Source organism: Nerophis ophidion, linkage group LG28, assembly GCF_033978795.1.
Source record: "Nerophis ophidion isolate RoL-2023_Sa linkage group LG28, RoL_Noph_v1.0, whole genome shotgun sequence".
Lineage (NCBI taxonomy): Eukaryota > Metazoa > Chordata > Actinopteri > Syngnathiformes > Syngnathidae > Nerophis > Nerophis ophidion.
This window is the reverse complement of record NC_084638.1, coordinates 15,255,107-15,270,343: the sequence shown is the minus strand read 5'-3', so window position 1 is coordinate 15,270,343 and position 15,237 is coordinate 15,255,107. Positions and strand designations below refer to the sequence as shown.

General features: G+C 40.2%; 1 protein-coding gene across 2 annotated transcripts; it reads left to right on the top strand.

The window, feature by feature from the left end:
• The first annotated feature begins 2,196 nt into the window (after nt 1-2,196).
• LOC133545180 (oocyte zinc finger protein XlCOF6.1-like) lies at nt 2,197-10,220 on the top strand. Of its 2 annotated transcripts, none has more exons than XM_061890560.1 (2): nt 2,197-2,906; nt 8,836-10,220. In XM_061890560.1, exon 2 carries the CDS (start codon nt 8,982-8,984, stop codon nt 10,185-10,187), a length of 1,206 nt encoding a protein of 401 aa, XP_061746544.1. In that variant the 5' UTR covers nt 2,197-2,906; nt 8,836-8,981; the 3' UTR covers nt 10,188-10,220. The 2 variants fall into 2 exon arrangements, with proteins under 2 accessions (XP_061746544.1, XP_061746543.1); XM_061890559.1 differs by having other exon boundaries at nt 2,856-3,292.
• Nucleotides 10,221-15,237: the final 5,017 nt, after the last annotated feature.

Genomic DNA, 15,237 nt, shown 5'->3' with positions numbered 1-15,237 from the left:
ATTAAAAAAACAAGAAAACACCATTGGAGAACTTTTTGTGAAACACTAAATAGAACTACTCCTTTAAGCCAGGTGTGGGGAATGATCAAGAGAATGTCAGGGGTCAGAAAAGAACATAAAAATCATGTGATGAAAGATGGAATGCGGAGTGTGGTAGGAAATAAAGAAAAAGCAGAACTTTTAGCAAAAACCTTTGTTAAAGTGCACAGTAATGATAAATTGAGAAATGTAGAAAAACAAAAGAGAGAAGAAACAATTAGTTTAAATATTGAGGAAATGAAGGAAGACAACGATAATAGTTTTATCAACACTATGGATATAACATTTTCTTTGGATGAAATGGTTCGAATTTTAAAAAAAAAGTTAAAAATACGACGCCAGGGAAAGACCTGGTGAGTTATCAAATGATAAAAAATTTAGGTAGCATCGGCAAAGAAGTGGTCTTGAAATTATATAATAGGATATATGAAGAAGGTAAATTACCAGATGAGTGGAAAACAGCTGTAATAATTCCAATATGCAAGCCAGGGAAAGATCCGGAAGAGGCAGGAAATTATAGGCCGATAGCATTGACCTCAAATTTGGGCAAAGTAATGGAAAAAATGATTAATGAAAGATTAATATATTATTTAGAGTCAAAAGAAATTATAAAAAAACTACCAAAGTGTTTTTTGCAAAGCAAGAAGCACAAATGACCCAGCAGTGCAGCTGGAAGAGGAAATTAGAAAGGGACAAATAAATAAAGAAAGTATAATTGCGGTATTTTTTGACATAGAGAAAGCGTATGATATGTTGTGGAAACAGGGGTTGCTGATGAAACTAAATAGGATTGGGATTAGAGGAAGAATGTACAGATGGATAAAATACTTTTTAACAAGTAGAACATTATTAGTAAAAATAGAGAATGAATATAGTAGAGAATACGAAGTGGAAAATGGGACCCCACAAGGGAGTATAATAAGTCCAGTACTATTTTCCATCATGATAAATGAAGTTTTTAGTGAAGTGGAAGGGTTAGTGGAGGTGGCATTGTTTGCTGATGATGGAGTGATGTGGAAGAGAGGTAGAAATACAAATCATATAGAAAAGAAGATTCAAAAAGTGGTAAATAATGTTCAAGACTGGGGGACGGCTTGGGGTTTACGATTCTCTGTTGGAAAGACAAAAGTCATAAATTTTACGAAGAGGAAAGTACAAAACAAGCTCCAAATAAAACTCTATGGAGAAAATATAGAAGAGGTACAAGTATTTAAATATTTAGGAATATGGTTTGATAAAAATATGAACTGGTCAACCCACATCAGCAAAATAGTGGAGAAAAGTAAAAAGGTGTTAAATATAATGAGGGCTTTGAGGGGTAAAGATTGGGGGGCTGATAGGTTGACATTGAAAACAATATATATCACTTTAATTCCATCTGTTATCGACTACGGATGCATTATTTATCGATCTGCTTCAAAAACTCTACTTGAGAAAATAGACCGGATCCAGTCACAGGCGTTAAGATTATGTTGTGGAGCTACTAAATCTACTCCAGTGGCAGCATTACAAGTAGAAATTAATGAAAAACCTTTGGACATGAGGAGAGATCAACTCTCAGCAGTGTATTGGGCAAACTTAAAAGGATCCAAGCAAGGACATCCAACCCGTCAAGTGCTAATAAATTGCCAAGAAAAAGGGAAGAAAAAAAAGAATAGTTTTGGGTGGATAATAGGAGATATATGGAACAAAACACAAATTGACTATATTAAAGTGAGCCCTACAGTACCAATTCCTGCAATACCACCGTGGATGTATGAAAACCCAAAGGTAGACATGCAGTTACTGAAGAATAGACATTTAAATAGTTACCAAATAGAACAACGGATTGAGGAAATGTTTTTTGATAATATTATGATATACACAGATGCATCAAAAACTATAAATAGTAAAGTAGGAGCTGCTGCAGTTATCCCACAGAGAAATATAGTGTTGAATAAAAGAATTAGTGATAAACTATCTGTTTTTACGGGGGAATTGGTAGCAATTTATATGGCAGTTAACTGGATAGAGGAAAACAAAGCAAGGAAAGTAGTCGTGTGCTCGGACTCCAGCAGTGCTTTGACGAGCATAAAAAACATAACATCAGAAACAAGACTAGATATAGTTTATGAAATAGTTCAGGCAATCTGCAGAATAAATAAAGCGGGAGGTGTGGTAACATTTCTCTGGGTTCCTGCTCATGTAGGAGTTGAGGGAAATGAGTTAGCTGATAGGTACGCAAAACAAGCAACCACTAAAACAGAAGTAAACATGGAGATTAAGCACAGTAAAGAAGAAGTGAAGAGCATAATTAAGATAGAACACAATAAAAAGTGGCAGGATAATTGGAATAAGGAAACAAAAGGTAGAGAGTTTTACAAAGTCCAGAGGAAAGTAGGTGTAATGAGAGCAGGGGGTAGAAATAGGAAAGAAGAAGACATTATTACTAGAATGAGATTAGGCCATACATATCTAAATAGTTCACTAAAATTGATAGGCAAACATACTACAGGACTGTGTGATTTTTGCCACCAGATAGAAAATGTTGACCATGTCTTAATACAATGTAGGAAATATAATAGAGAAAGAGAAATACTGGAAAATAAGTTAGCAAAAGAAAATATTAGGTTAGAAGTGGGAGATATATTAGGATTGCATTCAGAAAACATAGGATATAAAGCAATATACACATATTTAAAAAAACACTGGGTTAAGTAAAAGAATATAGAGTAGGGATCCACCTCGGTCCACACTCCATTACAGTAGGTGGCGGTAATGCACACCAGAAGGTTGCTTGCCAACCGCCATAAAAACAAAAAAAGAAGAAGAAGAAGAAGAAGAAGAAAGCACATCGGCGGAGAAAGACGTGGGCAGGACGCAAATAAGTCAGTCTTATTATTTGTCCTTCAGTTTGAAATATTTACGGCGTATATAATACATATTTGATTCTTTATTTAAGGATAACGTCGTCTCGATGCGCTAGAAGCACTGTGCCGCTTCTCGTGCTATCTTTGTTTGTTAGTTAGCTTAGCTAGCTAGTTAGCTTAGCTTAGCTTGTTAGCTGCTAACAGGAGACACAGAAGTTATCAACACATCGCTAAGTAGAGATCAAGTGTGAGCGTAAAGTGTTGTGATTGTGTGAAAATGTGCGAAAGAACGATAGCAAAGTATGAGGAGGAACTTTTTCCAACAAAAGAGGAGAAGGAGCGACAACATCAACTACTGGATGTTTATTATAAGAAACATCACCAAGTTGTGTTACACAGAACAGGTTTGTTTACTTCTTACTCTCACATCTTTACTAACTATATATTTGATTAATAACACTATATTATAATATATTGTGTATAAGAAATTGTGTTGTCTTGTGAGGATGATGCATTCTGTCTGCTACTTGCAACGTGGTCTTGCAACCACGTGGTTGTTGGTGTTCTTTCAAATTTAACTACTATCAATCAATCAATCACTGTTTATTTATATAGCCCCAAATCACAAATGTCTCAAAGGACTGCACAAATCATTACGACTACAACATCCTCGGAAGAACCCACAAAAGGGCAAGGAAAACTCACACCCAGTGGGCAGGGAGAATTCACATCCAGTGGGACGACAGTGACAATGCTGACTATGAGAAACCTTGGAGAGGACCTCAGATGTGGGCAACCCCCCCCCCCCTCCCCCCCCCCCCCTCTAGGGGACCGAAAGGAATGGATGTCGAGCGGGTCTAACATGTTACTGTGAAAGTTCAATCCATAGTGGCTCCAACACAGCCGCGAGAGTTCAGTTCAAGCGGATCCAAGACAGCAGCGAGAGTCCCGTCCACAGGAGACCATCTCAAGCGGAGGCGGATCAGCAGCGTAGAGATGTCCCCAACCGATACAGGCGAGCGGTCCATCCTGGGTCCCGACGAGCGGTCCATAGGACATAGGAGAAAGAAAAGAAGCGGCAGATCAACTGGTCTAAAAAGGAGGTCTATTTAAAGGCTAGAGTATACAGATGGGTTTTAAGGTGAGACTTTAATGCTTCTACTGAGGTAGCATCTCAAACTGTTACCGGGAGGGCATTCCAGAGTACTGGAGCCCGAACGGAAAACGCTCTATAGCCCGCAGACTTTTTTTGGGCTCTAGGAATCACTAATAAGCCGGAGTCTTTTGAACGCAGATTTCTTGCCGGGACATATAAGTTAACTTACTAAAGATGAGTTACATATCCTAGTCCATTTGTACAATAAACTGTCAGTGGTGGAACAAGCGTGAGTTGGGCCGTGGACGGGCCCCATGACGGGCCCCCCTAAACCCAAATAATAAAGCTAATTCTAACATCATTTTACAACATACACATGCCTCTCTGGGTTTACCGCCAACAATCTCTAACCAGGTTTTAAAACGTTTGTCAGCCATTTTTGCTTAAATTTGCATTTTCCCAACATGTATTTATTTTCTCACTTTCACCACAGCATCAGCCCGTCACATGATGTAGAAAACATTTCAAAGGGGATCTTATTTTTTTAAACTTTCCCTTTCATTCACAATCCATATGTAAGACAATAACATGTTTTTATTTTGAATGCATTCTAAGTCCTAAACAAACATTAGCAAAATCTTGACTATCCTAATTCTAACAATAGAGTCAATGGGAGCGCCTCTATTCCGCTCACTAATAAGAATTAGTTGATCAACATAATATACCCAGAAGTAATTTTTATAATTGTTATCTCTTTAAAAAATCCTGTATAAATGCATATCCTCTGGAAATATGCCTCATAATAGCCACAAACTGGAGGATACATTTTTAATTTGGATACAATTGAAATAAATAGCGTAAAGGTTTTATGGAATTTTCCAGGGTGTACCCCACCTTCCCCACCCCTGTGAGTCCAAAAGGGACAAGCGGTAGCACATGGATGGATGGGTGGGAAAAAGGCACATCATCGACTGGGCTCAAATTTTAACTTTTTAAGGTCAAGACAAGTGTTTCCTTAAAGGAGGGCTCATATTTTAGGGCACCAAAGCGAGTTAGAAGGGCACCAAGACAAATGTCATTTTCTTTCGAGTTTGTTGATTAAATGCAGACTCGCTCACATTGATTTGTGCAGTAAATATGTGGACTATTTTGACCCGTACTTTAAGTCAAAGCATAATAATTGTGTAAATGCATCAATAAGTTCATTATGCTTGTGTAAAGTGTTTTTTTTTTAAAAAAACATTTATTTTGTTAGCACAGTCAGACTTATTATTGTGAAGGGGGAAGTGTGTTGCTGTTCTCAGCTTGATGTGTAGAGGTGACAGTTGTGACTGCTGTCCGGTTTGTACATTAATCCTACATGGATGATGTTGTTCACAACAACACAAGCAGATGAGATGTGTTGTGGGTGTATGGATTTTCCTTGCCAGCTTTAGCTTCGTGGTTTTGTCGCTATTTCGAATGGACGGGACAATTGCATGTTTAAAGGATGAATGAGTGGTCCAAACATATTTTCCATCCATCTATCTTCTTCCGCTTATCCGAGGTCGGGTCGTGGGGCCAGCAGCCTAAGCAGGGAAGCCCAGACTTCCCTCTCCCCTGCCATTTCGTCCAGCTCTTCCCGAGGGATCCCGAGGCGTTCCCTGGCCAGCCGGCAGATATAGTCTTCCCAACATGACCTGGATCTTCCCCGTGGCCTCCTACCGGTCGGACGGGTGTTCGGTTGGCATCCTGACCAGATGCCTGAACCACCTCATATGGCTCCTCTTTTCACGTGGGGGAGCAGCAACTTTACTTTGAGGTCCTCTCGGATGACAGAGCTTCTCACCCTATCTCTAAGTGAGAGCCCCGCCACCCGGCGGAAGAAGCTCATTTCGGCCACTTGTACCTGTGATCTTGTCCTTTCGGTCATAACCCAAAGCTCATGACCACAGGTGAGAATGGGAACTTAGATGGAATGGTTAATTGAGAGCTTTGTCTTCCGGCTCAGCTCTTTCTTCATCACAACGGATCGGTACAGCGTCCGCATTACTGAAGACTCCGCACCTGTCGACTCTTCCCTCACTCGTGAACAAGACTGCTAGGTACTTGAACTAGGTACTCCCATGCACCCTCAAGGACCCTGCAGAGAGTCTAGAGCTGGTCCACAGTTCCACGACCAGGACGAAAACCACACTCTTCCTCCTGAATCCTAGGTTCGACTATCTGGAGTAGCCTCCTGTCCAGTACACCTGAATAGACCTTACCGGTAAGGCATTATTTTCCCTAACAAATGTTGTTTCTCCTTTCAATGACAACATTTCTCTTCCATTTATGTCAATTTCCCTAATATTTTGCAGTGAGAAGCAGATTTTCTTAAATTAGCCAATTATGTAACTCCGTAAGTCATTTTGAAATAATATGCCTTTTTTGTTGTTGTTGAGTTCAGTGATTATTGATTAGATTATTACTTTGAAAAGGTCAGAGAAGAAGAGTTGTGATCATGTGAGAGTTGTCTCGTTTGTCCATCCTAGGCCACCGTAGGTCACGTGTGGTGCATCACCAGACCTGCTAATGTTAGCCAAATTAGCTGCTCATGCGTGTTGGAGTGGAGATGGCTGAGGGGAGTCGTGTATGAAACAAGCTCAGCTTCAATCAATCATTCAATCAATGTTTATTTAGATATTCCTGAATCACAAGTGTCTCAAGGGGTTGCACAAGCCACAACGACATCCTCGGTTCAGAACCCACACAAGGGCAAGAAAAAACTCACAACCCAGTGGGATGTCAATGTGAATGACTATGACAAACCTTGGAGAGGACCGCAGATATGGGTGACCCTCCCGCCCCCCTTCTAGGGAAGATCAGATGCAATAGATGTCGAGTGGGTCTAACATAATATTGTGAAAGTCCAGTGCATAGTAGATCTAACATAGTAGTGAGAGTCCAGTTCATGGTGGGGTCAGCAGGAGACCATCCCGTGTGGAGACGGGTCAGCAGCGCACAGATGTACCCAACCGATGCATAGCCGAGCGGTCCACCCCCCGGGTCCCGACTCTGGACAGCCAGCACTTCATCCATGGCCACCGGACCTGTGCCCCCATCCCTCCACAAGGTAAAGGAGGGCAGAGGAGAAAAGAAAAGAAACGGCAGATCAACTGGTCTAAAAAGGGGATCCATTTAAAGGCTAGAGTATACAAATGAGTTTTAAGATGGGACTTAAATGCTTCTACTGAGGTAGCATCTCTAACTGTTACCGGGAGGGCATTCCATAGTACTGGAGCCCAAATAAAAACGCTCTATAGCCCGCAGAATTTTCTGGGCTCTGGGAATCACTAGTAAGCTGTAGTTCTTTGAACACAGATTTCTCGCCGGGACATACGGTACAATACAATCGGCAAGATAGGATGGAGCAAGACCATGAACATGACGTGATGATGTCGCATAAGGACTACACGCCAACACTCACAGAAGAATGGCAACGTCTGGGCCCCCAGACCCGCTTTTTGCCGTATTGCGGCAGCGCTCTTTTACGCTTTCAGACCAGACTTAAGAATACCTTTTGTATGCAGTTTGAGAACCGCAGCCAGAAAAAATAAACACACAGACAGTGTATCCATGACTACAAAGGTATTGCCTTCATTTTCATTGACCCAGTCTGTTTGTTTGATTGACTAATGTTTTAATACCTCTGGACATTTACTTTAAATATTTCTATGTATATATCTATATCTGTCAATCACACAAACATTCTTGTGGGGGCGTTTTCTGTGTCTTCGTACCTTCGACACATCAGTACACCCGCCGCAGTGACATTTGTCCAAGTTGCACAATCCCCACATTTTCCAACCTATTCAAACCATTCCAACATCAACATATTCCACTCATCCTGGACATTCAAACTAACACTTTCCCAAATTCCAAACCAAATTCTGTTTTTCCTTGAAATTCAAACTCTTCAACATTTAAACCATTCCAACAGTCAAACTATTCTTACATTGATACTACATTCTGTACGCATTTCAGTTCAATTTCAGCATTGGAGCATTCACATGCATTTCCTTGAATAATTCCCTCATCTACTTATTATTACTATATTTTTATGTAGCTTACCATATTGCTGAAAGATTTAATTTCCCCTCGGGGATTAATAAAGTATTTCTGATTCTGATTCTGATTGAATGTGTGGACTGCATGAATGATGCCTTCTCACTTCTCAATCCAACGCAATTTGAGTGTCTTGGCAACGCACTAAATCTAATCCATTATTACTATTACTAATAAGGTAAACATTTTTTCTTTTGAAGGAGTGGTCTGTAATCTGATTACTTCCCAGTTTAAATGTGGTGACACTATCTATCCATCCATCCATCCATTTCCTGCCGCTTATTCCCGTATCTAAATGAAAGCAAAACAGATGTCATCTTTTTTGGCCAACATGTTGACTGTGCTCATGCTTCTTTTAGAGCAGACATGTCTCTAAAGATGAATGTGAAAATCACAAATTATTGTCCACTAGCAGGGGGAGCTCATCACTAGTACTACTGCGTGGAGGCCGGCATGTGGTACATTATTTCCTGCGTGTGTATGACTTATTCAGAGGGAGAACAGCACACTTTCACATATGGCGTCTACCATTAAAAATTGCAGGAAGGACCTTTAAGATGTTTTTATACGAATAAGGTGGATTGGAAGTTGGCCTGGGAAGGCATTCCCCTGAAGGTGTTCTTCATGTGTCAGCTGGAAGTACCCTGACTGCTGCGAAGGGAAACTGATGAGATTGTGGGATCATATGTTGTTGCGGGAAAACATTTAAAAAACATTTAAAAACCCTTATTTTCTAAAGAATGTTTGTTTTCTCTTGTCCCGCAGACCTCGATGAAGAACATCTTCCTCATGAGCAGGAGGAGGAACCATATTCCCCCCACATACACGAGGAAGAAGAGGTATCACATTCCCAACACATCAAAGAGAGAGGAGAGGAGCAACAGCCCTCCCACATTAAAGAGGAAGACGAGATGCCACAGACCCATAATGTTAAACTGACCTTTCACATGAAAGGGCAAGCGGAGGACCCACTGATCTTACACATAAAAAAAGAAGAGGAGGACCCACTGACCCCTCACTTTAAGGAGCAAGAGAACACGCTGACCCCTCTCATTAAAAAGGAAGAGGTGGACCCACTGACCCTCTACTTTAAAGAGGAAGAGGAGGACCAAGAGCCGCCACACATTAAAGAGGAAGAGGAGGAACACCGCATCAGTCAGCCTAAATGGTTGGAGGAGTTCTCAGTGACTGGTGTCCCTGTGAAGAGTGAAGATGATGAGGTCAAAGGTGAAAGTGAGGAGAGGGGAGGGGGGGAGCCTCCAAGCAGCAGCTCAACACAACACATGACAACAGAAACTGATGGAGACCACTGTGGAGGATCACAAGCAGACAAGCTCTTAGCTCCACTATCAGATAGTGAGGACACAACGTCACACTCTCCTGACACTGATGATGAAGACTCTAAAGATGATAAGACATGTCACACTGACAACACTCACTTCACATGTTCTCTCTGTGACAAAACATTTAAATACCATAGTCTTTTGAAAAGACACATGAGAATACACACCGGAGAAAAACCTTTCATCTGTTCAACATGTGGTAAAGGTTTTGTAGAAAGTCACAATTTGAAAGTACACATAAGAATACACACTGGTGAAAAACCTTTTATCTGTTCAATCTGTGGTAAACGTTTTGTGCTAAGTCACACTTTGAAAGTGCACATGAGAAGACACACTGGTGAAAAAACGTTTTCCTGTTCAACCTGTGGTAAAGGTTTTACACAAAGTCACGATTTGAAAGTCCACATGAGAAGACACACTAGTCAAAAACCGTTTTCCTGTTCAATCTGTAGTAAAGGTTTCGTACAAAGAAACCATTTGGAAGTACACAAAAGAACACACACTGGTGAAAAACCTTTTTCCTGTTCAATCTGTGGCAAAGGTTTTGGAGAAAGTCACAGTTTGACAAGACACATGAGAACACACACTGGTGAAAAATCACATTCCTGTTCAATCTGCAACAGAAGCTTTTGTGACCGATCAAACCTTGTAGCACACATTAAAAGACACACAGGAGAGAAAGTGTTGAGTTGCAGTGTGTGTGGTGAAAGATTCTCTTATAATTACCAGTGTAAGAAACACAAGTGTGCTGGTGAGAACAGCAGCAGCAAATGAAACTACAGGATTTAAAATAAACTGTCAAGACTTTGATTTTGACTTTCTCACAACATCAGCGTATACAGTATGACATGTGTGACATTGTTGTTTGTGTAACACAATCTTGTTAACATGCTTCTGCATTTATAGATGAAATAGTTTGGAATATGGCTATATTACATATTTGTATTTCTAATTGTAATAATCTCATATATTAGCCCCTATTTATGATATACATATATACTGGTTCACATCTGAAACATCTTTTGGACCACTTTAGGAAGCACATTATTATTTACTTTATACATCATTTGAACAGTTGTCTTTTATACAATTTTAAAATTTTAAATTTTATTAATCATTTGTTGGGTCTCTATAATGCATTTTATTAATTATCTTTATTACTCTCTTTTGTAATTTGATGATTGTGTTGTGATTGTTTTGTATGTGTGACCCAAGACTTTTATGCAATACAAAAAAAAAAAATAGATGAAATGGCTGAATTGTTTGTGGAGGGATGGTTTTGTGTTTCCAAACATACATTTGTGGATAAAACAAAAATCCTTACTATTGTGTTTTAATTTTTTTTTATGTTTTTTATTTTTTATTTGATTTATTTAATTATTATAATTTTTTTTAACATCCCCCAAAACAATATCAATATCAATCAAAGTTTGGCGTGTCAGTCAAAAGCCAATTTTGTACATCATCCTACAGAGATTTACTTTGCATACATTCATAGAGCTTCTCCTTTGACGAGAGCAGAAATTGGTGTTTTATCCAATTTTAAGTCACAAATATATCAGATTGTATTTAGAATACCAATGCCGGATACTTTTATGGACACTTTATGGACGATTCTAAAGTGATCAAGGTGTCCTTGTTTGTCTAAAAGACATATCACCGACCGCTAGCGAGCTTTGTTTGTCTTTAGCCAGTTGGCTGGCTAGCCAGTCGCTTCCTCTCGCCTTGAACTTTAAAGTTTGCTATTTTCGGCACAATTTTATCCACTAAGTTAATCGCTTTTGATGTTGGTGAGTTAAAGGGGAACATTGTCACAATTTCAAAAGGGTTAAAAACAATAAAAATCAGTTCTCAGTTACTTGTTGTATTTTTTGAAGTTTTTTTCCAAATTTTACCGGTCCCGGAATATCCCTAAAAAAGTTTTCAAGTGCTTGATTTTCGCTATTTGCGATGCTACTATCCATTTCACTGTGACGTCATACAGTGCTGCCAATGTAAACAAACAATGGCAGATACCACAGCAAAATATAGCGACATTAGCTCGGATTCAGACTCGGATTTCAGCGGTTTCAGCGATTCAACAGATTACGCATGTATTGAAACGGATGGTTGGAGTATGAAAGTATTGAAGAAGAAACTGAAGCTATTGAGCGAATAGCTATTGACGCTATTCATAGCCATAGCATGGCCGAATAGCCGCGTTAGCATCGCTGGTAAAATGTGCGGACCAAACGATCAGGACTTTCGCATCTCTTGACAATGGGGCAACTTAAATCCGTCGATTGGTAAGTGTTTTTTTTCGCATTAAATGTGGGTGGAAGGAAACGTGATATAGTTGCAAATGCATCTGCAGGTTATCCATACATCTCTGTGCCATGTCTGCTTTAGCACCGCCGGTAAATAGCATGTTAGCATCAATTAGCATAGCATGTTAGCATCGATTAGCTGGCAGTCAACATCAACAAAACTCACCTTTGTGATTTTGTTGACTTTATCGTTGCAAATGCATCTGCAGGTTATCCATACATCTCTGTGCCATGTCTGGCTTAGTACCGCCGGTAAATAGCATGTTAGCATCGATTAGCGTAGCATGTTTGCATCGATTAGCTGGCAGTTACGCCGCAACCAAATATGTCTGATTAGCACATAAGTCAACATCAACAAAACTCACCTTTGTGATTTTGTTAACTTTATCGTTGCAAATGCATCTGCAGGTTATCCATACATCTCTGTGCCATGTCTGTCATCGCCGGTAAAATGTGCCGACACTTTGCATCTTCGAGCCAGTGGTGCAACTTGAATCCCTCCCTGTTAGTGTTGTTACACCCTCCGACAACACCGACGAGGCATGATGTCTCCAAGGTTCCAAAAAATAGTCGAAAAAATGGGAAATAACAGAGCTGAGACCCGGTGTTTGTAATGTGAAAATGAATATGGCGGGTGTGTTACCTCGGTGACGTCACGTTCTGACGTCATCACCACATGAGCGATAAACAGAAAGGTGTTTAATTTGCCAAAATTCACCCATTTAGAGTTCGGATATCGGTTAAAAAAATATATGGTCTTTTTTCTGCACCATCAAGGTATATATTGACGCTTACATAGGTCTGGTGATAATGTTCCCCTTTAACAACTGTTGTTTTGTCAGAGCTTGGTATTTTAATAATCGCACGTTTGAAATGCTGTTTCTATAGGCCTCCTAGTGCTGATGCTCTGTATCCGAAGGAGTTACGTGAGATGTTTGACAGGATATCAGATGAGAATAGAGAAATCCATTTACTGGGTGATATGACACCCCTGTCCCTGGCTGGGACAGGGGTGTACAAACAAAAATTATTTACTCTCCATTTTAAATGCTTGCAATTGTCATGATCTCATGTTCTGTTTAGTTATGTTCTGTTAGTTTTGGACTCCATTAGTTCCTGTTTTTGTGCACCTTTGTTTGTTTTACTTACCACGGCCACCAATTAGTTTCACCTGTCTCGTGGGTTAGGTACGCACCTGCTCTGATCAAGAGACTTTTATTTAAGCCCGTCTTTGCCAGTTAGTCGGTTTCATTGTTTGCGTCACACCTTTTCCAAGTAAGTTTTTGTTCCATGCCATAGCCTATGCTAAGTCTAAGATGTACGTTTGTTAGGTACGCTTGCCTTTTTGCAGTTTGCTGTATGCTGTGGACTGCCTGTATTTTGGTAGTTGGGTGATTCATATTAAATAAATCTAATCCTACTTTCACGCCTTCGTCCGGAGCTGTCAGTCTTGCATTCCTTGGAGAACAATCCTCACATAAAGATGCGACCACGCCGTGACAGCAATCTATCCCAAATTGTTGCCCCTCCCACGAGAATAGGTGTAAGTAGTGATGGTATTATTTTAGCTACATGCATTGATCATATTTATACAAATGTTCGTGACCAATGCTCCAAAGCAGTCTCGGTTTCTGTTGGTTTTACTGACCACAACACAATAGCAGTCACTAGAAAGACAAAGGTTCCTAAACCTAAAGCGAACATTATTTTTACAAGGTCTTATAATAGATTTGATGATGAGTGTTTTTTTGGATGAAATATCCTGTTTAAATTGGAAGGAGGTGTGCAGTGAGGAAGACCCTGAGGCTGCACTGGATTTATTAATGTTAATGTACATGAGTGTTGTGGACAAGCATGCCCATTTGAAAAAGTTTTCAGTCAAAACTAAGTCTGCCCCATGGATTGATAATGGACTTAGGAGTTTAATGACTGAAAGAGACATGGCTAAGAAAGCCTCAGTCAACTCAGGTTTAATTGATGACAGGCATGAATACTGTTCCTTAAGAAACCAGCTCACAGAGTTAGACTGAAAAAAAGGAATATTACAAACAGAGATTATATGATGTGAAATAAGATAGCAAAAACCTATGAAATGTTTTGAATGAAATCAAGGGTAGAAAGAATAATGTCTACACCTTTTGCGGAATCAAATGGGTTGGTACTCACTAAGCCATGTGACTTTGCAAATCATTTTAATAACTATTATGATGACAAGGTATCTCAATTAAGGCATCGTGTGCATATATCCAGTAACAACAAATCAGCTGACCTCATTAGGAATATTATAATGGATAATAAGGGGTGTGAATTCAATTTTCATCAGGTTAAAGTCAGTGAGGTTGAGAGGTTACTACACTCTCTTCCGTAAAACAAAGTAGCTGGTATAGACAACCTGGATAGTCAGTTCCTGAGAATGACTGCTGGTATCACATCAGTGCCTGTTTGTCATATTTTTAATAGATGTTTACAAGTGAGCCTGCGTCCAGAGATATGGAAGGTGGCAAAAGTTACTCCTCTACATAAGGATACCAAATTGGCTTTCAATGAGGGCAATTTTACACCAATAAGCATCTTACCTGATTTATGTAAAATACTGGAGAAATGTGAGTATGCACAAATTCCAGCTTAAATGACATGCCATCAGCATGCGACTGTGAATTGTTCCTCTTTGTGGATGACTCGGCCCTGCTGGTATCCGGCAAGGACAAGTCACAGGTGGAACAAATCCTCAGTGCTGAACTCCTTAGTATTTGCACCTGGCTCGCTGACAACCAGCTATCCATACACTTAGGTCAAACGGAATCCATCCTAGTGACTTCACTATAAAGTGGGTGACATGGTTATCACCAGGAAAGATGAGATCACCAACCTAGTTTCCATTCTACAGGCTGATCTTTCCTGTAATAAAATGGCAACCAAGGTAATCAAAAAGGTCAACAAGATGTCTCTACGGAATCTCCCCTCTGATCAACAAAAGCAACTTGAAGATTCTAGTGGGAACCCTCATTCAACCCTTTTTTGATTACGCTTGCACCTCCTGGTACCCCAGCACCTCCAAAACCCTCAAATCTAGACTCCGGACATTCCAGAACAAGCTAGTCCGGTTACTTTTAGACCTCCACCCCAGATCACACCTCACTCCAACCCACTTCTCCAAAGTGAGCTGGCTCAGGGTGGAGGACAGAGTAAGACAACTTGCACTGAGCTTAGTCTATAAAATCCGCTACACCTCCCTGATACCAAAGTACATGTCAAACTACTTCCTTGACGTAAATGACCGCCATAACCACAACACCAGTGGGAGCTCCACAAACCACGTTAAACCCAGATTCCGATCTAACAAAGGTCTTAACTCATTCTCTTTCTATGCCACATCAATGTGGAATGCACTCCCAACAGGTGTAAAAGTAAGTGCATCTCTATCCTCCTTCAAAACCGCTCTAAAACAACACCGCCAGGCAACTTCAACCCTTTACTAACACCCTCCCCCCTTCACATCCCATCTCCCCTCATTGTAA

Bases quoted from the DNA above. Each gene is read 5' to 3' on its own strand.
- LOC133545180 (XM_061890559.1), top strand. From the start codon at position 3,166: ATGTGCGAAAGAACGATAGCAAAGTATGAGGAGGAACTTTTTCCAACA. The intron at 3,293-8,835 runs GTTTGTTTACTT...CTTGTCCCGCAG, and splicing joins AGTTGTGTTACACAGAACAG to ACCTCGATGAAGAACATCTT.